Source organism: Poecilia mexicana, unplaced genomic scaffold (assembly GCF_051168715.1).
Source record: "Poecilia mexicana isolate PSO_F unplaced genomic scaffold, ASM5116871v1 scaffold_6, whole genome shotgun sequence".
Taxonomy (NCBI): Eukaryota; Metazoa; Chordata; class Actinopteri; order Cyprinodontiformes; family Poeciliidae; genus Poecilia; species Poecilia mexicana.
This window is the reverse complement of record NW_028263375.1, coordinates 10,564,813-10,587,497: the sequence shown is the minus strand read 5'-3', so window position 1 is coordinate 10,587,497 and position 22,685 is coordinate 10,564,813. Positions and strand designations below refer to the sequence as shown.

The window sequence follows — 22,685 nt, the reverse complement described above, 5'->3', positions numbered from 1 at the left end:
AGGGAGCTAATAAATAGCCAAATTGTTTATTATCATTAAATGATAACATATGGTCACATTTTGTCAACTGATTGGAGTTTTATGTTTTTTATTACCAACATAATTTTCAGGACAAGATCTCAATTATCCCAGTTTTCTTTCAGATAATCTTCAACAATTGTAGATGCCAGTCAAAAGCACTGCAGAATATTTTTAGGATCCCAGAGTCAAAATATGTGCACAATGTTGTTTAAAAAAATTATACAATTGCAAATATATTACATTAGAAGTAGCTTTATGCTTTCTAAATTGAATCTTCAAAATCCCAGACGACCATGGAACTGGTCCTGATGCAGTCCATCCATTTGACTTAAAAAAAAAAAAGTCTTGTAAAAAGCCCCACTAGGTGGAGGCTGGTGTCTCAGAGGGTTTTGCACATTATGACAGTTGATCAGACTGGATGATCGTGGCCTCGGTGTAAACAAGCAGGTTACTCAAGTGTAAAGCAGCCATCTGCGCCCAGTGTGGGCTGATCTACTGCTGTGCTTCCCCAACAGAGGAGCTCTCTGCTTCCAGACCTACTCTCTTCAGCGACTCCGTGTACTTTCTCCTTCCAAGACTGACTATGTCCTCGATCTCCTCTGCCAGATCCGTCCTGCCGCTTTCTGTCATAGCGGCCACGAGCCTGGACACTGACCCAGGTCCTGCGTTCCTCTGTCCTCGGGCCCAGTGAAACAGCATGTCCAGCACTAAGGCGCCCAGGTTGTCCCTGGTGAGAAACACAAACAAGAGATGCTGCGTTATGGAGCAGCCAGCTGCAGCTGCCTGAGTGGGGAAGAATGGTGTAAAAATACACCATGCATGCATTCATCTGTCAGCAACTCAATCAGTAGCAGCAATGTGAACATTTGAAAGAAATGCATGCTCATTGTAGATTTAGTGTAATCCGCAGTCATAGGTGTATTTAAATAAAACGGGCCCCTTAAAAGTAAGAAATGTGAATCTCCATGTATCTTCTACATACAATAACCACCATATACTTGCTGTGAGGGCATTAATCTTTGACTTTACATAACGCATCTTTTTCCATCTACAGGATGCGTCATGAGTGGGTTTTTTTTAGGCTTAGGAGAAGGGGGAGGGCCAGATGAGTAAACAGCCTGTGTGTAATCTCCCGCAGTGTCCCAGATGGCTCAATGATGGCTGATAGTGCAGATTAAAACAACCAAAATTTTCTCCTATTGCTGGTTCTTTTGTAGTTACATATCAGCTCAGTCTACCTGGATTCCACAGAGGTTTTCTTTTACCATGTTTGCACATCGATTACATAAATTACCTTTACAACAAATGTGAATCCTAGCAAGATTCAAGCTGAAGTTTTGAATAATTTTCAACCTATTCCACAATCAAGACAAGTTTTGTTACCCGATTATTATCCTGAATATGCAAAAGTGAATTGAAGCTTTTTACATGTTGTCTAATTGTAGCTCAAAACTGTAATGTGTTTTATTTTGACTTTATGCGATAGAACATCTCAAAGTAGTGCATAATTGGGAGCGAGGTGAGAAACTAAAAGAGTGGCCTATTCAGACCCCTGATTCAGTTTTTATTTAATTAAATTACAGCTGCAAGCCTTTTGAGTTAGAGCAGTAATTGGACTTAGGATAAAGTAGGGTTAATTACAAATGTATACGACACTTGTTTGAGCTTTACTTCTAAACATTTACTAAAACTATAAAACATTTTCCTTCCGATTCACAAATTTGAATTCTTTTGTGTTGGTATGTCACGTAAAACCTGAATTTCATACATCAGCGTTGCAACTCAAGAGTTTCAAATACTTTCACAATGAACTGTACAGAGAAAAGTGCATTTGTATTTTGACGATATTTTCAGTTGTATTCCAGATTCTTCTCAAAACACTGAAAAATGTTCATTAAAATCATTTCCCTTTTTCTGATTACCAATCGGCCACAATAGACCTAAAAAGAGAAGTTAAACATCTCACTGCAGAATAAGAACAAAACACAAAAGTTGATGTGGTGTCAAAACATCTCTGTTAAATAAAAAACTAAAATTTTCCTTTGCCAACACAGGGGAATTGTCTCCCTGTTTTCCTAAAACACATTGAAAACTTCTCAAACACCATGAAAACAAGTGAAGCTACTTATCTGACTCAAAAAAGAAACACAATCCCACTACTATAAAGTATCTGCATGTGCATAAAGTCAGATTCCACCAAGAAGGCTCAAATCTACATCATCCATAATCAAACTGGTCTGCTTTAACCTAAAATCACAAAGTCAAGTTTCTCTGATGATCACACAGTTGTGAAATACAAATAAAAAATACAAAATTCCAACATCTTTGTCGGTCAGACACATTATAATTCTCTTTTTTGATATAATCCAAGACAACTATTTATTTAAATGTTTTTATTCTCACCTGTGTTTGTACTGTATGCGGTCCAACTCTTCATAGCTCAACCCGAGGTTAATACCAATGACACGCCAGTCCCGTCCAATCTGCAGGGAGATGGACAGCAGGTTGGCTTCAGTAAGGTAGCCGCTCTCTGGGTCACCCAGGTTCAGGGGAGGATATTGGAGCTCCTCCAGGTTAAAACTGTTGTCTGAATTCAGAGCCTGCAAGAGAAACGTGGAAATGTTCCCCTTTAGGTGGCGATATAATTCAAAGAAAGAAGCCAACAAAGGTTTAGAAAAGCTGTATTTTTGTCAGTGGAATGAACAAAAAGCAGGAAGAGCAACTCAAACAATAGTGCAAATATTTCTGCAAATATTTTATATATAAAGGTAAAAAAATTTAAATAGAAACATAATCAAGAAAAGCAACAGTGTAAGTGAGAAGTGGGAAACAACAATGTCTGGCATTTTAACTGACAGGAAGTCTTAATGGCAACGTGGCGAGCCACTGGGTGTCAAGTCCTTTCCTCCTTTTGGCTACTTCCTCTGGCAGATTACTGGGAATCTCCCCTCTGTAGAATGACACCTGAAAAATGAATAACAAACTCAAACATTTAGATTAAAAACTGCAACTTGCTCAGCAAACATCGCCACAGCTATTTGTTCAAGCTTTGGTCTTTTTTTTCCCTTTAAATTCAAAAATGACACTAGGTTCAGTGAGGCCATGAATTGTACAAAAGGGCTCAAATCACACTATCTTACTTATTTCATATTATGCAACGTGTTTCCTACAAACAAGTACAGAAAGTTATCCTCCCTCAACCTTTACCCCACTAAGGACAGTATGACATTTGTTTCGGCCACAACCCTGAGAGCACACACACTTATTTATGCTCTTTCCAGCTTCCAAGAATGACTTCACTGAAAAACAGCCTGCAGTCCAAAGTTTTTTAAAGCTGCAACTATATATTTTTATCTTGTGGCTAGACAAGCAAGTATCATGAAAGGACTCCGTAGATAAAAACCAGTGCCTATCTTTATTCCCGTCATCCAAGTAATGTAAAGTGAGGTGTGACTGAGCTGTTAAATCTTGTTTTCTCTTCATTTTGATGAGCTGACTGTATCAGTTTCATATTGACTGCTAATGGCAGTCAGTGGAGAAGTACAGGTGAACCCAGTGTAAGGACACAGACCATGTGTAATGATGTAATCTGATTTATTATGTGCAGCAGGAGCAGCACACCTCACTGATAACACCTGCAATCCATGTAGATGCAAAAAATAGCAACTTGCACATCTCAGTAGGTTTAAAGTACCGTAGAATTACAGATCACATCCTCCGCACAAACCATCAGCATATGAAGAGTGTTACATATGACAGAGAGCACTGAGAAAATGAATGAAGCAAACAGCATGAAGGATTCCCAGAACGTTTGTAAGAGAATATTTTATTATTTTCTTAGTAGTTTTAGAAAGGAGCCAACTATAGACTTAACACACAAATATTTCAATTAGAACGCCCTCCTCCCTACACTATCATAGGGTACCAAACAGATTAGTCACTAAAGATGACATCTAGAAAGAAATCTGTTTGACAACAAATGCACGGAGTCTTCAGTAAGTTTTAATTGAATTTGAATTTTGAAGCCCTTTTCTGCACTTAAAATGTCACATTCAGAATCAGGCTGATATATATATATATATATATATATATATATATATCAATTTCCTTCTTGGAGTGATCCAACCATGTTTTATTTCAATAGAACAACATCTGTATCTTATTTTGTTTTTATTGGGTCTTAGATGTGGGATGTTAAAACAGGCTTCCTTTCCTAAACTGAAAGTAATCAAAGTGAAGCAAAGCAACAGGGTGGATCGCCATTTATTTTGTACGTACTCAGTGTAAATTAAAATGTTATATTCTTTGCATTACCTGCAGAGTGGACATGTAACATCCATTATTATTCACTGTTCTGTGTTTCTTACCTGTCCCCTCACCGGCCCTTTTTGCCCCTGAGCAGAACAGACGTACACTTCCTTCACATTTTTCAAACTGGAGTAAAACACAAAACACAGACGCCCCTCAACACAATCCGGCCTGTCTGAGGAAAATAAAATAAACATGTTAAAAAAAAAACATGTTTACAGATGTTACACAGCAACACATAATTCAACATTAATGGCAGCAAAGATGAATTCCAACCTGTGACGATGTCTAAGCCCCTCTCAAAGCCAGCGAAGAACTGCTCTCCCTCCAGCAGGTCACACAGGTCAGAGGGGTGAGGTCCGTCATACTGCTCAGACAAAGACTGAACTCTGCCCTCCATCTGAGCAGAAAACCCACACAATTACTGTTCAGCATCTATACTTGAGGTTCCAAAGAAGGTCAAAAGGTGAGATGCTAAACCTTGTTAGCAGGCAGGCACTGCAGCAGAACCTGAGCGGGGTCCGTCTTCCGCTGGAGGACGAGGAACTGGACTTTAAACTGTTTTAGCCGTTGGTAAACCTTTCTGACCACCCCGCTAACACAACGCTGTGTAGTGTACCACAGCCAGTACCTATAATAGAGCAGATAAACCAAAGTTACAACACCCCCAGCATACAATCTGAAGTATGTCAATTGGAAATTGCATAACAAAGCGCAGCAGCTTACCAGGAGAAGTGGGTAATGTAGAAAATGGCGTACAGATGGGTAACATACAGGGACACTTGTGATGTAATGTCAGTCCAGGTTTGAGCAGCTGGATCTCCGTGAAGCACATGCAACTGAGACACATCGGCTTCATGCCCTGTGGAGCCACAGTAAATGTTAACGCATGCTAAAATATTCTGCTCATGCACGCATGTGAAGACCATGATGGCCGATGGAACCTGTGATTCCTGGTGGCAGAGGGATCTGGACTTTAACTGGCTGCAGGAACTGTGAGGCAGGAGTCTGGGAGAGGCAGAGGAGGGGGCTGACTCTGGCCTGAGGATCGCCACACAGAGCCTGCACCTCTAACTCAGACACCTGCAGCACCTACAGAGAGACAGAGAGAGAGATGCATCAATGACTGGTCATGGTGACAGTGGTGTCCCTCCTTGTTGTGGCCATTTACGTTGAATTTTTGTAAGTCACAAGTTCTATCGTTTAGTTTTTTCTTTAGGTATTCAGGATCTACTGAAGTCAATTTGGAGCCAAAGTCTGTAATTAATTTTTGTATTTGGAATTGTTATGATTGCTCCGGTAACTATTAGAGCCTCTCATTATTTTAAGAGATGTTTTTTGTTTGTCAAATGTCCGGTGTGATGATGGGAGGTTTTTTAACCCTCCCACGGTCTGAATGATGAGTCATTTGGACCCCACAAGGTTTTCTCTGTGCTTTTTACTCACACTGACCCCGCAATCAAACAATCAAGTCAAAAGTGCGTTCAAAAAACAAACCAGCTGTTGCCACCCATTGCTTTTTCTTGGAATAATTTTGGTTTTGGAGCTTAGAACATTGTGTTCTTTTCACTGCTGTTTGCTGAACTCACCTGTAGGGTTATAGTGCGAGTCTGTGCAGTGGAGTCAGGAGGGAAGTGAAGCTTTATTCCAGGGTTGGAGCTGGACACCAGAAGAGCTCCTGCTGGTGTGACGGAGCAAGTATCCCTTACAGGTCTGGACACCGCCATAAACCAGGAGAAGTGGCTCACAAAGGAACATGCCAGCTACAAAAACAAGAAAAGTATATTTTATTCCACAAGTAACACTATGATCTGCATTAAAATAGAAGAACAAGCTTTACGGTCCAATTTCAGATGTTGTCGTTTACCCTGGCTGGACGTCCCCCAGGATAACAACAATGCTCCTCACTTCCTCTCCTGAGTTCAGTGGGCAGAGTGCTCCATGTCTGCCCGTCAAACGTGCGCAACACCACCTCCCCTCGTTTGGTCCGATGATACGGCACACACACCTCCACGGGCTGAAGCAAACAACAAAAACATGAACTGAGAAACCCCAAAACATTCCTAATAAATAGTACGAGTATTAATATAGACCGCAGCTTGTTTGTTTGGATCCCCATTAGCCAAGTCCGAATTAAGGAAAAACATTTATTACAAAAACAGTAAGACACGCTTAATACAACAGTAGTGACTTACTGATTTCTAAATGTAGAATTAAAACACTATATAATGTTTAAACAGGGCTCTTGTAAGAGGTCCAGCATTTGTTGCATTTAAAACAGACAAAGGAAGGGCGTTCCATGTTTTCATTCCTCTAAAGACAACCATCTTTTGTCCAGCATTCCTGTTACATGGTGGAAGAGTAAAACAACCTTTTAAACCAACCCTGTATTAAAATTGTATAAAGTGTGGCTAAGTAGATGTTGGTTATATTAAACATTTGGTATCTTAGATACTACAATAATTCTAAAAATGCATAAAAAGGCAATTACAGCCTTATTTTTAACCAAACGCCAACCTAATGCTTGGTGCAGCTGGCATGTTCCTTGCTCTTAATGATGCTGTTTGTTCACTAATGGTCTCCAACATAATCTCCCACAGCTTTACTTTTTCACATTGAGTTTTGTTACATCCTCATTCCAAATTGTATTAAATTGATCAATTAAAGGCTGTGAGTACTTGTACATGTTTTTTTTTTCCCACATTGTTATAATGGGATATTTGTGTGCAGAAATTTGAGTAGAGATTCATTGAAGCCTTCGAAGTAAGGCTGTAATATAACAAAATATTGACAAATTGAAGCATGGTTAATGCTTCCTGGATGCTCTTTAAGAGTACAAGAGCAAAACGTGGTTAATACATGCCTCACTTCTCTAGATCTCAAGGCTTATTAATACTTTTTCATGGCACTGTGCATCTGTGTTAATGTAATAAACTGTAGCGAATTATTTTCACACCTTTAAAAACGTAACACCATGAGGACAAAGCTCCAGGGGCCGACTCAGAAGGATGTCGTGTTCCTCCAGCCACACCCATTTCCTGTTTGGCCTTTTCTCACCCCACGTGAATTTGGTGGTTGTCATCAGGCATCCAGGGGGGAACGTCAGCTCAGCCCCTCCTGGGAGAAACACATGGCGACCAGCAGACGAAACAAAGAAACTAGAGAGCAAAGGAGAAAGACACGTTTGGTGCTGCAACGCTTAAGCAGACAGCGTTAGTTTACAAATTTGATCACGTTACAGCAGAGCCGTACCTGTGCTTGTTGGATCTAAGATGCAACTTTTGGATTTTTGGGTGATCTGATAAGACAAGACAATTTTAATGAGCACAATACAAAAAGTGCATTGCATGATTACAATAAAAGAAATTTGAGCATAAACCAATTTACGTCTGCTCACCCGGTACGGGAGGCAGAGGAGGCGGCGTCGGAGGTTTTCCCAAAGGATTATCACGAACGTCCATTGTCAACAGAGGGAGTTCATTCAGACATTTTGGAATTACCCGGAACTCATTGCTGTAGATGACCAGTTCCCTGAGAGAAACAAGAGAGCCTGTGCAATAAATAAAAACTCATCAACAACTTAACTCCCAGCAAGCAGAATATCTTGTTTATTTCTAAAGTGGTCTATATCCAAAACCGTAATTCACCCTGAACCTCTTACCCATGCTGTCTGGCAGCTGTTTCAGCTTGTTGTGAGACAATTCCAACTTAACAAGCTCCCCCAGGAAACCAATTTCATCAGGCAGTTGCTGGAGAACGTTATGTGATACATCGAGCCTCTGCAGCGCTTTTAGTTGACCCACGCTTGGGGGAACAGACACCAATTTATTCCCCATCAGGGACAGGTAGGTTAAGGATGATAATTGGCCTAGATCTGGAGGCAAAGCTGACATGTGGTTGTGGCAGAGAAGCAACGTGGACAGAACCGGCAGTTGGAGCAGGCATGACGGCATAAAGGTAAGCTGGTTGAAGGAGAGATCCACGTGTTTCAGGTGAGACAGATTTGACGTGGAGTCTGGCAAACCGGTGAGGAGTCCAGGCAGGGGATCACCTCGGGAGTCATAAAAGCGATGTCCTTTAAGAAAGAAAAGTAAATACAGAAGATGGTGAAGGCAATATCTTCAGAGCAGATGTTTTATTTTAGCTATCCAAAATACCTTCTGTTCAGTCTACAAACAATTTTTAATATTTTTGAGCATCTAGAGCTAAAATCGGCTCTGAAAAGAGTATGTTAGACATTTGAAAAGACGCAAAAATATAAGAAAAGAATTTATCTAAACTAAATACAAAAATATGGCAATATGCATGCTGATGTGTTGGTGAAGCTATATGTTACCCCGGATGGTCAAAGAGTGAAGCCCTGTCATATGGGGAAGGACATCCAGTACAGCATCAAGCCCAGGTTTGTCCTCAGAGCCCAGTCTCAGGTACTTGATGCCCCTCAGATGATCAGGGTCATACCCCCATACCAAGGGCAACGCAGCTGTTCCTCCGAGGTAAACATCCAGGGTCAGCCTGGTGTCTGTCATGATTGCAGAAAGCTCCACAGAAGGAGGCAAGGGTGGCGACAGAGACAGGACTGAGCCACGGGAAGATGAGGAAGATGAAGAAAGAGGATGAAACATTGACGAGAAAGAAGAGGAGAGGCTTGAGATGGAGCGATCACTGGGGTCCGCTGAGTAAGCCTCCCTCTCTGGTTCAGCAACCTCAGCTCCAGGCGCATGGTTTGGTTCTCTCAATCCGGGTTCCGATTCCCCACAAGCCAGCAAAGCTGTGGAGACGTTTAGATTTTCGGATGCGTTATTCTCCATCTTCTGACCTTCTTTGTTTTAGAGTCCAAAGAAGATCAAGGTCTCCACCTTCCTCATGAGGAGTTGTGTCTTCTTCAGGCTTTCTCTCCATAAAAAGCGTTTATTAAGCCCTTTTGCTACTGCAGTGATGTCTCTGGGTTTCTCGCTTTCCATAACACGTTACATGGCTGATTACAGGCAACTTTGTACTTCATGGCAGTAAGGATAAGTGGTGAGAACCCCTTATCAAGAGGAATTCACTGTACTAAGTGTAAACGTCAAAGTCGCAAACACCGTTTTTAAGTTAACGTAAGCCATAACTATCTTTAAATAATCAACCAAATATGCATACTATTTTAAAATATGTTTTTCTAATAGCTATCACAGTTTTCCAGGATAAAAACAGGAAACTTTAAAATCGGGATTGACTGTTCGCTGTGTGACGCTACTTCCTGGTTCCAGAACGTTTTTAAAGAAAATCCGTTACGTCACTGGGGCGCGCTTGTTTTAAGTTACGTTGTATTCCGGATAGAGAAGGCACTAATGCGGGTATAAGAATCCAATTGGTGCTGACGGTCCCGCCCCTCTCTCTGGTTCTTATATTTTACAACAAGCGTGAAGTTAGTAGCGCCGCCAAAGTTTCAACTAAGGGCGGGACAACGTTGTCAACGTGTCTAGTCGATGCAACTTCACATTTAGGCGCTTGGTGTCGCTGTTTATTCTGCCAGAATAACAAACTTACAATGGGTAGGGTTAGGGTTAGGGTTACAATTTAAAAAAAAGATTTATTTGTTCAGCTTTAGTTTACCATTCAAGCAAAAACATATAAAGTTATACTTCTTGTGCGAGGGTTCCCATCAGAAGTTAAAGTAGAACATTCTAATAAATATTTAATAGTGTTTTAAACGGAAATTAAAATAAATGTGACTGCAGAATGGGAAAGAATGAGTGATTTAATAAATAATAAACTGACTTAAAGTTACTAAGCAGACCATTCTGTAAAAGTATAGTTTGTCCTTTCACCCCAAATAACTGATTTTTTTTTTATTATTATTATTATTATTATTTAAGGTTATGTAATCAAGATTGCTGTCTCAAAACGTGGATATAAGAAAAATCAGAAACAATAACAACCTTGGAAGCATTTTCTGGAATACCATTCAGTTGTCAAATATCTTTGTTGATAATTTCAGCTACATGTGGTTTGTTTGTTTGTTTGTTTGTTTGTTTGTTTGTTTGTTTGTTTGTTTGTTTGTTTGTTTGTTTGTTTGTTTGTTTGTTTGTTTGTTTGTTTTGTGATTTTATTTTTAGTTTGTGAGCCCCATCTATGTTTCCTGGAAATCTACTGCATCATCATCTACTTCCACTGAATATGTAGATTTCTCTAATTATTACAATTTGTGATCATTTACAATTTTCCTCAGATATTAAATGGGAATCTGCAAAACTAGAATTGGGTGGAAAGCCGCCCAGTCTGGTCCCGCCCCTAGGAGCATTTATAATATATCTCATGAGATAATTATAATATTATAAGTGAGAGAGAAAATTCCCCAAACATCGGACATTAATATATTAGTATTAATATCCGATATATTAATATTAACACTGGATTAACATCGGATATTAACATTTTAATATCCGATGTTAATATTGGGGGAATTTTCTCTCTCATTTAGACTCCCCTGCATTTAATCATTACTGTTCAGACAGTGGTATCTTTTTAGAATAGAAATCTATAAACTCGGGGAAAGTAACACATCCTGCTTTCACAATAGGATGTGTTAATCTGGGCCTTTCTCAACATGGACTGTTTTTTTTTTTTTTTTTTTTTTTGTCTTATTCTGCTAACAGCTTATTCAAGGAAGTGATCAGTCAGAAATATTGCACAGTGCACTTTCTATATATTTGGGGTTTCAACTTTCCTTTTGTTAAAAACATCCAATATTTTTGTTAATAACAGGAAATGTTAAAGTTACATATCCCTTATGAAATATACAGGCACTGTTTTTTTTTTTTTTTAAAGAGTCACCTTCTGTTGTTGGCGCAGCGCTATTATGAAATGAAACGCTTCATATAGAGCTTTGTGGTTTTCAGCGATTGTCACGTAAACAGAGGGTTCCAGAAATCAGTGCACCTTTCTTCCAGATTCTTTTGAAGACTATTGTGAAACAAACTCAAAATAAGACCTCTGGTCTCTGAATTGTTATTTGTTAAAGTTAGGAACATAAACATTGAACAAAACAAAACGTGGAGTTCCTCCTACGGAAATAACTTTTGACAATGTCAGAAAAAACTGACCGCAAACTGACTTCATCAGCCACTCAGCGATGAAAGCTATGATTGGTTAAAATGTAACTTTGTTCAATTCTCATTGATCAAGGTTCCTTCCCGACTAAAATGTGATTGGTCAAACTGTTCATCCTGTATCCTCCCTCTTGATTATGCAAACAGAGCATGTGAAATAATAACAATCGCCCAAAGTTTACTTCGTATTTATTCATTTCCTCCGATCTGGTTTATTTAAAAGCTGTTAAGAACTTTCAGTGTTAAGGGATTTGCGTGTTGCTCTCTAAACTATATTCATTTATTAACCGTTAGCTGAGGACATCTGCTGTGTAATAACAAAACTAACTGGTAAAGGTTTAGTACGTGATGCGAAAGGGGAATACTTAAAATTTTAAGTCTGTTATTGCAAAAGAAACGTGTAAGCTGTTTCGTGAAGGGTAACGTTTAAATTCAAAGTTAAGCTTCTGCGATCCCGGCCACAGCTCTGGACAAGCATGTTCCCGTTAGACTCGCCCTGGAACATCTCCTTCGCAGGCTGCGGCTTCCTGGGGATCTACCACATCGGTGTGGCCAGCTGTCTGCTGGAGCAGGCTCCTTTCCTGGTGCTGAACGCCAGACACATCTATGGAGCCTCTGCGGGGGCCCTCACCGCCACTGCTTTGGTCACTGGAGTGTGTCTTGGTATGTACCGTTTGCTGTCTGTGTGCACCTGCAAAGGATGGCGAGACCATAGCATCCATTTTCAATTGTTAGTTTCAGTAATTGCATGAATTGTAACATTAAACTGGCACAAACTAATTAGAATATAACTTATTTCAATGTTACCTGTAGTTTCAGCTCAAATAAAAATCTCTCTTCTTGTCACCTTAAATCATCATAATGTCTTAAGAATAAAGATTTGGGGAGTTATTTGAGTTGAGTAGTTTGACTTTATTGAACATAGTGTAATAAAAGAATGACCAAGTAGTAAAGTTTGCTCACACGTTCAAATAAGTTTTGGTATCACTTTATTTGAAGGGGTGTGCATAAAACTGACATAACACCGTCATAAACGTGACATAACATCTGTCATGAACATAAAGAAGTCTTTATGACTGTTTATGACAGCTGTCATGAAGTGTCATTCGGTAAATAATGGCACTTTTAATGCAAAGTTGCACTAAAAGTTGCATTGAAGGTCCATTAAAATGGCAACTTTGCATTAAATTATCATAATGGACTTTTAATGCATCGTTTAAAGCAACTTTGCATTTAAAGTGTCATTATTTACCGAATGACACTTCATGACACTTCATGACAACTGTCATAAACAGTCATAAAGACTTCTTTATGTTCATGACACATGTTATGTCATGTTTATGACAATGTGATGTCAGTCTTATGCACACCCCTTCAAATAAAGTGTTACCTAAGTTTTTATAATTTCTTCAATGCACTGTAAAATATAAATCTTCTACAACAGTTATTTTCTGTGAAAGTCCGGCTGTTTAGAAACCAAAATAGTAATTAAACAGTACATAGTCTACCCTAATCCCTAACCCAAAATTTTATTTTTTACTTATGTTGTTCAAGTTGACATGGACAATAATATGACTTAGATTGAGACCATAAACCTACAGCATTTGCCACAGCAAGTGGATAGAGCATTTTTAGTCTCTAAAGTAAAATAAATATGATAGAACATGCAAGTAACTTAATGTAATGGTAAGGTATCAAAATAAACTCTCTTATTTTTAATATTAGTTAAGTTACCTATGCTAACAAGTTTTCTCTCTTGAACTGAGTTGGTACAGCTCAGGTTGAAACTGTCTCAAATTAAATTCAGCCCTCTTTAGAAAAGAGGGAAACTTAAAAACATTTAACTTAGCGTAACTTTGTTCATACTAATGGGCTGAACTTGAACTTGACTGGGTTTTATCACAAAAGCGATAAATGTCTAACCCTGATGTTTGGCTGTGATCCACATGATTGTGAACCTCCGCTCCTGTAATTAACTGCAGGAGATGCTGGGGCAAGCATAATTGAAGTCGCCAAAGAGGCAAGGAAGCGGCTCCTCGGACCCATGCATCCCACCTTTAACCTGGTGAAGATTGTCCGTCAGCTCCTGAGGCGGAATCTCCCCGCCGACAGCCCCCACCGAGCCAACGGGCGACTGGGGATCTCTCTGACCCGGGTGGCAGATGGAGAAAACGTCCTGGTGTCTCACTTCAACGATAAGGAGGAGCTGATTCAGGTATGTACTAAATAACATAAACACTAGACATCTTTTACTGCTACTTCCAGGGTTGCCTATTCTCACTCTTCTGAAGTGAAGTTCCTCTAATTCTCACAATCGTACTCTGCCCATACAAATTCACTCCAAAAAGGGCTCAAGTATCTAATTAGCAATTATTTGCTTTTTTATCAGGCATGTGTCTGCAGTGCCTACATCCCCGTGTATTGTGGCCTCATTCCTCCCACACTTCAAGGAGTGGTGAGTAAATTCTCTGTCCCTTTTCCTGTTGTTGCCATTCTTCTGTTTTCAGACTAATTAAGTTGAATTTAACTCTGTGATTTGGGAAGATTTACATTAAAACTGATTTTTCTGATATGATGTAAGAACAGTCTGACCTTTTTCTAACTCAAAGTGTTTTACTTCATTCTGTTTTGTCTTTGTTGCTTTTGGCACATTTTCTTTTTCCGTCACTGTACCCGCTGGGGCCCTCCACTCCTTCAGAATGTGTTTGTTCCTAATGCCACGTGTGTGTAAACAGTGGTTATAAAATTCCACTAGCGTTAGTGTTTGTCTGAAATTTTACTCTCAGGAGGGAGGTTGGAAAGTCTTCTTTTTCCTCTTTTCTGTTTTGTTCGGCATGTTTCTAGTGCAAAGGTTTTTTCTGAGAAATATCACTGGCAGTACCGGCCTCCCACTGTGAACTTTGTGATGGGTTTTTTGGAGTTTAACACTGTATGAGAGAGAGAGAAAGAGAGTGTGTGTGTGTGTGTGTGTGGGGGTGTGTGTGTGTGTGTCTGTGTTTGGATTGAGGCAAAACTTACAGAGTGGCAGAGCCAAAATGTGATCAGGTGGCCTCACATGTGATTTGATGTTTTCTTAGTGCCCTCTTGTGACTTAAATCCTGATGTCACCGTCTCTTTACAGACACACACTGCCTGTGTGTGTAAAGAGACTTACCAGTGGTTTCGTTTTTCTTCTCACAAATGTACACTGACGATAAAAAAAAATTGTTGTGCAATTATCTATGGGTTGGCACCGCAGGATTTCACAGAAAGCTACAATTTTGAAAAACACCCTGAGGAAAAAAACGGATTTGTGTGTACATGGTTGGGATCAGCTAATCTGCTGGCATTGGCGTAAATTATAGTTAGCAAGCAACTTTTGACAAATTCTGACAGATTTAGAGTGGCAAATGATCCAACTCTATGTGTCTGAGCCAAATTTGGACTCTTAAAAAACTTTCTAGGATATGCTGTGATGACGACAATAAATTTATTCTCATGCTTGGTTCCAGTTCTTAAATGCAGCTCTGCAGAATACAAGAGTACACGCCAGAAGAAGAAATTTGCTCAAAAACATTAGAATAAAGAGGTTAATAATAATAATAATAATAATAATAATAATAATTCAACAGTTATGATCAATTGCTTTGTGCCTCATGTGATGTCACTAAAGGCATGTTGTTTGCATGGAACCCTGTGAATTTAAAAAAAATCTAATCAAGATCAATAAAAATAGCAAACAAATAGAAAACTTAAGATGTTGTTCTTTAGGGGAGAATTTATATCTATAGTTTACTTGATTGATTTCTTTTAAAAGTCTGGTTTTGTAGCTTTGACACTTCATAACCTTTGATAAAAACCTTCCCTTATCAATACAGAGGATATGCTCTCACTATTATCGCATCCTGTTTATTTCCTGCAGTGTGGATGAATCAGTTCCGTTTGTGGAAACTTTGTGCATTCATTGATCTGACTCTGCTTGCTCTGCTGCTGTTTATCTTTTTCCCGTTCAGCGATATGTTGACGGGGGAATCTCCGACAACCTGCCGCAGTACGAGCTGAAGAACACCATCACCGTCTCCCCCTTTTCTGGAGAGAGCGACATCTGCCCTCGAGACACTTCCACCAACATCCACGAGCTGCGTTTCACCAACACAAGCATCCAGTTCACCCTCACCAACCTATACAGAGTCTCTAGGGCGCTTTTCCCACCAAATCCAATGGTAGGCCTTTCTCTAATAAAACATTCTTTCCCTTAGAGTTTTTCCGCATCTTGTCATGCTAAACCTTTGATATTTGTGATCGTGCAAGTGCAAGGCAGTGGGAGAAAAACCTTTTTTATGATTTTCTTTTAATGTGTCTTGTTCTAATCTTTTAATGTTTTGATCTGTGTCTTATGGTCCGAATTTGTTGCTGTTTAATTGTTTTTACTGATTGTAGCATTTTGAGATTTCTGTAAATTTATTTATTGTGTTTATTTAAGAATCCCAACTAGGCTCTAAAATAGTAGAGGCTATTCCTCCTGGGGTCCACACACCACAAACATTACAATAAAGTCGTACTTTTACAAAAGTTACAAAGAAAAGACATAATGAAATATCTGAAGACACAAAACACAAAATTCAAGTCAACCGCCTCAACAATTTAAACATTTTACGAACATTACAAAAGGTAACGTTAATTACCTTAAAACTCACAAACAACAGCATGCAAGATGGAGTGATCACACTGAGCTGCTTTGACACATAAAAGGTTAACATAAATGTGTGTTTGAATGCAGATCATGAAGGGCATGTGCAAGCAGGGATACAAAGATGCCCTGCACTTTTTAAAGAGAAACGGTAAGACTTGCTTTTTTCTGCGAAAAGCCTCAAAGCTCCTTTGAGTAAATCTGGCTACAAACCAGCATTATTGATTTCTTGGTTTTGTCTCTTGACCACGAACGTTTATGTTGTACACAGCGTGTCGGTCCTGATACATTATCAGAACCCATGCTTCCTGCTACCATGTCAGCAAATCAATGGGCTTGTTTGTGTTTTCTTGTGATAAGCTCGAATTACTCACCGCAGTTATTTAAGTACACGCAAGCGGTGAAATTTATATTTGGTTGTTTAAAAAAAGCACATTTACCACAGATATTATATTTTTGTATAGAATACATTGATGAATCAGTAAAGCTTATGTCTTCTGTTTTATGTGAAACTTAGGATTGCTTAGTTACACCGGGCCTCAAACAGACAGAGCTTTGCTGGCCAAAAGAGAAGAACGTAAGGCCTGTGATGAAGGGAGGGCTGAGAAAAACAACAAGGCAGAAGAAAAGCCACAGGTGGAGGCAAAAGTTGAGCTTCATGCCAGCTCCTCACTAGACGAGCATACCATCGAGTATCTTCCACCTGCCGTGCACAAAGGTAAAATTTCACTCAACCTGACAGTGTACCATATTACAGTTTGTGTGAATAGCAGCCTTTGTTTTGTTTTGTTCTTCTCTTCATTAACATCGGACTTTTTTAAGGTTTAAAGCAATTCTTAAACATGTTCTCTTGAGTCCTTTTTTAAGTTTTTATTGCAGCTATTGCAAAAACACGTTTCCAGTAAAGTTTATGTATCCGACTGCTGACCCTGAATGTTTTTGTTTGCTTGCTTATTGTGGTACTTAATATACTTCTTATTAAGTGCATGTCAATTTTTTTCTAATGAACAAATTAGCTCTTTCCAGCACTTTGTTATATATACCTTTGTAGATTGAAAAAACATTGTATTTTCTGTGTAGGTTCCAACTGGACAAGAATCCCATATACATAACAAAACTGGTTTTGTACGCCAACATTAAGTTTTATAACCATTCTACCCAAAAAAAAGCTATCGTAAATGCTGCTAAAAATGTGTAGGCTATGCTTAGAAGTCTCTGCAAAGAGTGAACTCTACCGGTTCTGCCAAGAAGACATGAGGTCAAGCTGGGACTTGCTTATATTCAGTGTGTATGAATATACTTACACTGGTGTGAAATGAAGAAAATTCACAAGAAATTCATCCAATTATGCACCCAAGTATTTATTTATTTTTAAAATTAATTTGTGTTATCCATCCACCTTGAAAAAAAGAATGTTTCAGATGCAAAATTAAAACCCCAAAGTTAACAGCGGTGGCAAATTATATTCACAAAACGTGACAGAATAAATTATATCCACTAAATCGAGCAAGTGTTTAGTAACATAACTTGTGAAATTCTTTAACTTCTGCGTGTTTGGCGCCCCCTGCAGCTCTACTGGAGGCCTGCCTGGAGAGGTGGAGCCTGGTGCAGTCTCTGGGCAACCTGCTCCCTTTCAGGATGGCTTCGGCCCTGATGCTCCCCTACACGCTTCCTCTGGAGTCCGCCGTGTCCTTGACTCTCAGGTGATGTGTGACTTCATCACATCACACCCCATTCCCACCGTTTCTGATAGTGTTGTACGTGTCTGCTTGTATGTTTCGTAATAGAAGCCATTTTTCAGGAAATACAACGTTTTTAAAGTATTGAAACAGTGTAGATTTGAAGTTTATTTCATCCACTTTTTTGTGCGGTCATTATTTTCACCCCTTATGAAAATTGGTTAAAGGCTGCAAGAATTACTTCCTTCTTGTAATGTAGAGGCTTAATATCACAGTGAATACTAAGAAAAATACAACTATTAACTGAAGTGTGCTTGTTCATTGTCACAGCTGCAACAGTTATTGGCACCTGTAGCAATATTACTTTTACTCTTTTGTTTGCAATTTCACAGTTTTTATGAACTTATTAATTAGTAATCCTTGAGTTACTATTCCTCTGACAGAGTTGCCCTTTTCTCTCAAGTCAAAATGAAAAAGACAGTGGAACATCTCATTCACAATTTGCAAATGTGTGTTCAGGTGATAAAGGCTAAAAGAAAAATGTTAATTCCACACATTTGTCCATATTTAAACTCATCTTAGCAATTACTATGTATAAAACATTTGGAACTGGCACAAACGAGGTTGGATGAAGACCTGAACTTTTCTTGAAACCACGAACAGTGAGGGCTGCATAAAAATGGCATGTCTTCATCACCAGGTCTCTTCACTTAACTTTACTTCAAGACTTTACCAGGGGCACCATTTTGATAGTTGAGGGCAATGTTTATCGCTGTTACTGGGGATGCTTACGTTGTGCGCTGACTGATGATGATGTCTTCCATGTGCAGGCTTCTGGAGTGGCTTCCAGATGTGCAGGAGGATGTGGGCTGGATCCGAGAGCAGATACTGAAAATCCTGCAGCGTCTTCTGAGTCAGGCTTCCAGAAACTTCTCGCAGCACGTGTCTGCCAGGTACTTCATAAAACAGACTCGGTTACAGTTGCAGCCTAATGTTGCGTAACATATCAGACATGTCTGTACACACCTGACAGAGGCTGCTCTCGCCAGCATTTGATCTTGGCAGATTTCAGCTTCGCAGGGTTTGCAGAACCATATCATTTTAGCCGTTTGAGTGTGGCAGGAACTCAAAGTGACTGATATGTCAACAATCAAGCCGAAACCGGATGAGAAATAGTTGCATTTTTGTACATCCTACTGTCACTACATTAGATTTAGACAGCAAACATACTGTTTTAGTTGTATGTTAAAATAAATCTTGCAAAAACTCTGATCCTTTAGAGAGGTAATCCAAAGGAGTTCAGAGTTTGTGTGTAGTATTTTTTTTGTTTTTTTGCTGACAAGCAAAACATGGCACTTTGTGAGTAAAGTTAGCTCAGCACAAAACTTTTCTCAACATGTAAATGTAATAATACATTAAAGCATCTCCACATCATGGTACTGCAATTTTCTTTTGTATTTATTTACAATTATTTGAACTGATTTTTCATTTGCAATCTTTTCTAATAGGCTGTTCTGCCACCTGGAGCTGCACCATTACAGGTCCCTCCCATCCAAGCCCAGCTCCAGCAACCTCTTTCCCGCCTGGATGAACAGCAGCGGCTCTTCAATGCAGGACGTGTTCGACCGGTACAAGAACCGGCTGCTGTCTGGGGTTCTCTGCATCGACATGGACCTGCAAGGCTCCTTCAAAACCGGTCGGATCCCACCAGAGACCAACCGCGTGGCCAGCTTTTTCCAGCAAGACTTTGCAGAACGCAAAGGTTATTTTAATAATCCTCAAGGTGGCAAACCTGCTAAACCTCTGAGCAGATCTAAGAGCTTTTGGTAGGCTTCAGCTGTGATCACAATCCTGATCCAGGAAGAGTGAAAAGCAAAAGTAGGGCTGAATTTTCACACTAAGATACTGTATGTTAAAGTTGCAATGTTGATATTGCATTTGAAATGCAGTCAGCTGCTTTGTGTAGTGTTTGGAAGCAGTGATGTAGTACTTTGAAAAATAATTCATACCTCCTTTAAGTTTACACCAACACAAAGTGGATAACTGTGAAATGGAAGAAAAATGAATGGTTTTTGGGCTGCACAGTGGCGCAGTTGGTAGAGCTGTTGCCTTGCAGCAAGAAGGTTCTGGGTTTGATTCTTTCTGCATGGAGTTTGCATGTTCTCCCTGTGCATGCGTGGGTTTTCTCCGGGTACTCCGGTTTCCTCCCACAGTCCAAAAACATGTCAGGTTAATTGGCCTCTCCAAATTGCCCCTAGGTGTGAGTGTGTGTGTGCATGGTTGTGTGTCTCTGTGTTGCCCTGCGACAGACTGGCGACCTGTCCAGGGTGACCCCGCCCCTCACCCGGAACGATAGCTGGAGAAAGGCACCAGCAACCCTCCCGACCCCACAGAGGGACAAGGGTGTAAAGAAGATGGATGAATGGTTTTCACTTTTTTTCTCCAATCAAAAATAAGAGAATAGCATGTGTTTGTAATCAGCCCTGCTGGAGCCACATCTCACTGCATGTACACCTGGAAGCGTTTTGTAATATGTCTCTGACAGCCGTAGATATTTAGAGACTGACATTTTCACCCATTCGTCAACCTCAGTCAAAATGGACGGGAAGGGAACGTGAAAAGCAAGTCTTTCCTCAAATTCCCAACCAAATCTGGACTTTGACTGGGCCTTTCCAATACATAAATATGTTCCGGTTTCAGGTCTAATACATCCTCTACCATGTTTTCTTCAAGGATAGCCCAGTTTTACAACTTATGACCTGCTTTCTTATCCTGGTGGAATAGAAGCATCTCCACATCATGATACTGCAATGTTTCACTGTCTGGTTCATGTGTTCAGGGTTATCGGCAGTGTTAGTTCTCTGCCACACAGTGTTTTTTTTTGTTTTTGTTTTTGTTGTTTCTTTCCAAATGCATGCCACATGCCACACGCCACACTTTTCAGATATTTAATTGTAAGTAATCTCCAAAACCATGGAGATTATTTACTTATGGTCGACTGTTTCATTTTCTACTTAAAATTCCAAAAACTACAGCGAGGTGTAAGGCGTGGCAACAATCTACAAAACTTCAAGAACCATAAATAGTTTTTTAAAGCACAGGCACGTTTACTGGGTGTTCGATGTTTTTGGATCGATGCCTGAGTCAGAAATAAGCCATTATATTCAGGCATTCATGGAGTATTACATCAACAGAAGCACACTTAAAATTTGCACAGTTAGTCAGTCATGCACAAACTTGAATTACAGGATGTTACAAAGACTTAGCACAGTAAAAAAAAAAAAAAATGTGTTGATGGTTTTAGTGAAAGGCAGTCAGCCACAAAGTGAAGCAGCATTTTCCTGCCTGCAGTTACTTTTGGCTCACGGGAAGCTCTGGACAAAACGGAAAACATTAGAGTTGGTTTGTTAAAAACAGTTACTCCATTTGCGTGATGCAATTTCCAATGCACTATGTTTAAAGAAAGCTTACTTTGTTTTTAACAAATGTACTAATGTAAATGGCTAAAACAAAATTATGTGTATGCAGTACATGAAAGTACTGTGGTGGTCATGTATATTTCCAGTCATACTTTTTGTGATCTTTCATTGTTCTGTTTTTTTTTTCACTGCTTCTTACTTTAGTTAATTATTTTAAAATATGTTTGGTGTTTTGTTCAGTGTCAATCATTTTTTTCAGAACTGTTCATTTTCTACTTATTAAGTAACCAAGCTCTTTAAGTACTCGTCATGTACAGGGTGTTTCATTTTAATCAAGCTATAAGAACATTTGATTTGCTAAAAGCTTACATGTTATTTGCCAAGTAAATGTAATGTGCTGATTTTGTCACCAGGTGTCATCATGTTTAGAGTTTGTGATCATAAAATAAACTGGTAATCCCCATGATTAACTACAGCATATAACTACAACTTTGTTAAACAACAGAAAAAAACATCCATCTTATGACAAGACAAACTGGAGCAGCAGTAGGCATATGCTGCAAATCATCCAAGTTTAATTATAAACTACAGAGGATTTTTCACTGTTTGTGGTTTAGGATTGGCACAAACTGTGTTTGTAACTGTAATGACAATGAAGTAAAAAACTACAAAAATGTCAAGTAGTAAAAAAAGAAAACAGGAAAAAGTTGTTTTTTCATGCACCAAATTTAGACTGAGGTTTATTCCCCTGACCTCTAAAACCACTGTAGGTTTGGATTGCAACACTAGATATTTGTGGGTTTCTAGCAATTCGGTCAGTTAAAAGAAAGTTAAACTACATTTATCATTCCTCCATTATAAGCCACATTAAGATGCAATTTGGCATGAAGCATACATTTTGCAAAGTACTTTTTTAAGTGTATCACCTTTTTCACTTCTCAAGTTTTTGTTTTAATAATTATCTATGTTGTTATATTTGGTGAAAGAAAAAAAGTTATTGTTTTGATGACTTTAATATTAGCAACATCTGTCCATCCTTGCTCACTTCCAAGGGCAACTTAGACCAAACTGTTATGTTAAGCCAGCCAGAATACATGGAGAGTCCTACACATGCATGCACACCCTGGAATCTGGACATGTCGCCAATCACAAGGCCACACAGAAAAACACAACTATGCACACACGCATCTAAGAGCATTTCAGAGAGACCATTAAATTTAATAGTCATGGTTTTGGGCTGCGAGGAAGCTGGAGTACCCAGAGAAAACCCCCGCATGTGAAAACTCAACCAGGATTTGAGCCTAGGACCTTCTTGTTGCAAGACAAAAATGCTTTGCAGTGTTTTATAGAAAATGAGATGAAAGTGTGTCCATTCTAATTATTTTATTATTTTAGATTTAGTATTAAAGGGGATCAAAAGTGGCTAGGTGTCGTTAAAAAAAGCATTTTGTTAAGTGCTGAAGCTGAAGCAACAAATTTGAAGCTAACTTGTGTT

General features: G+C 39.3%; 2 protein-coding genes across 2 annotated transcripts; one reads left to right on the top strand and one right to left on the bottom strand.

Annotated features, from left to right (window-relative positions):
• Nucleotides 1-71: 71 nt before the first annotated feature.
• On the bottom strand, nucleotides 72-9,603 carry pidd1 (p53-induced death domain protein 1). Its single transcript, XM_015008533.2, has 15 exons — nucleotides 8,666-9,603; nucleotides 7,991-8,404; nucleotides 7,727-7,879; nucleotides 7,582-7,627; nucleotides 7,286-7,487; nucleotides 6,197-6,346; nucleotides 5,919-6,092; nucleotides 5,274-5,421; nucleotides 5,056-5,191; nucleotides 4,810-4,960; nucleotides 4,606-4,729; nucleotides 4,389-4,504; nucleotides 2,878-2,985; nucleotides 2,425-2,621; nucleotides 72-748 (listed from the first exon to the last, which is right to left on the bottom strand). The coding sequence occupies exons 1-15, from the start codon at nucleotides 9,138-9,140 to the stop codon at nucleotides 514-516; spliced, it is 2,829 nt and encodes a 942-aa protein (XP_014864019.2). The 5' UTR covers nucleotides 9,141-9,603; the 3' UTR covers nucleotides 72-513.
• A 1,946-nt stretch (nucleotides 9,604-11,549) lies between these two features.
• On the top strand, nucleotides 11,550-21,660 carry pnpla2 (patatin-like phospholipase domain containing 2). The gene is made up of 9 exons (XM_088006235.1): nucleotides 11,550-12,086; nucleotides 13,406-13,638; nucleotides 13,813-13,878; nucleotides 15,416-15,625; nucleotides 16,183-16,243; nucleotides 16,610-16,810; nucleotides 17,663-17,795; nucleotides 18,602-18,724; nucleotides 19,280-21,660. The coding sequence occupies exons 1-9, from the start codon at nucleotides 11,900-11,902 to the stop codon at nucleotides 19,599-19,601; spliced, it is 1,536 nt and encodes a 511-aa protein (XP_087862361.1). The 5' UTR covers nucleotides 11,550-11,899; the 3' UTR covers nucleotides 19,602-21,660.
• The last annotated feature ends 1,025 nt before the right edge of the window (nucleotides 21,661-22,685 follow it).

Coding starts and splice junctions, on each gene's coding strand:
- pnpla2 (XM_088006235.1), top strand. CDS start 11,900: ATGTTCCCGTTAGACTCGCCCTGGAACATCTCCTTCGCAGGCTGCGGC. Junction 15,626..16,182: donor TTTTCCCACCAAATCCAATG/GTAGGCCTTTCT, acceptor GTTTGAATGCAG/ATCATGAAGGGCATGTGCAA. Junction 16,244..16,609: donor GCACTTTTTAAAGAGAAACG/GTAAGACTTGCT, acceptor TGTGAAACTTAG/GATTGCTTAGTTACACCGGG.
- pidd1 (XM_015008533.2), bottom strand. CDS start 9,140: ATGGAGAATAACGCATCCGAAAATCTAAACGTCTCCACAGCTTTGCTG. Junction 5,422..5,918: donor CTCGCACTATAACCCTACAG/GTGAGTTCAGCA, acceptor GTCTCTCTGTAG/GTGCTGCAGGTGTCTGAGTT. Junction 749..2,424: donor CGCATACAGTACAAACACAG/GTGAGAATAAAA, acceptor GTTTCTCACCAG/GGACAACCTGGGCGCCTTAG.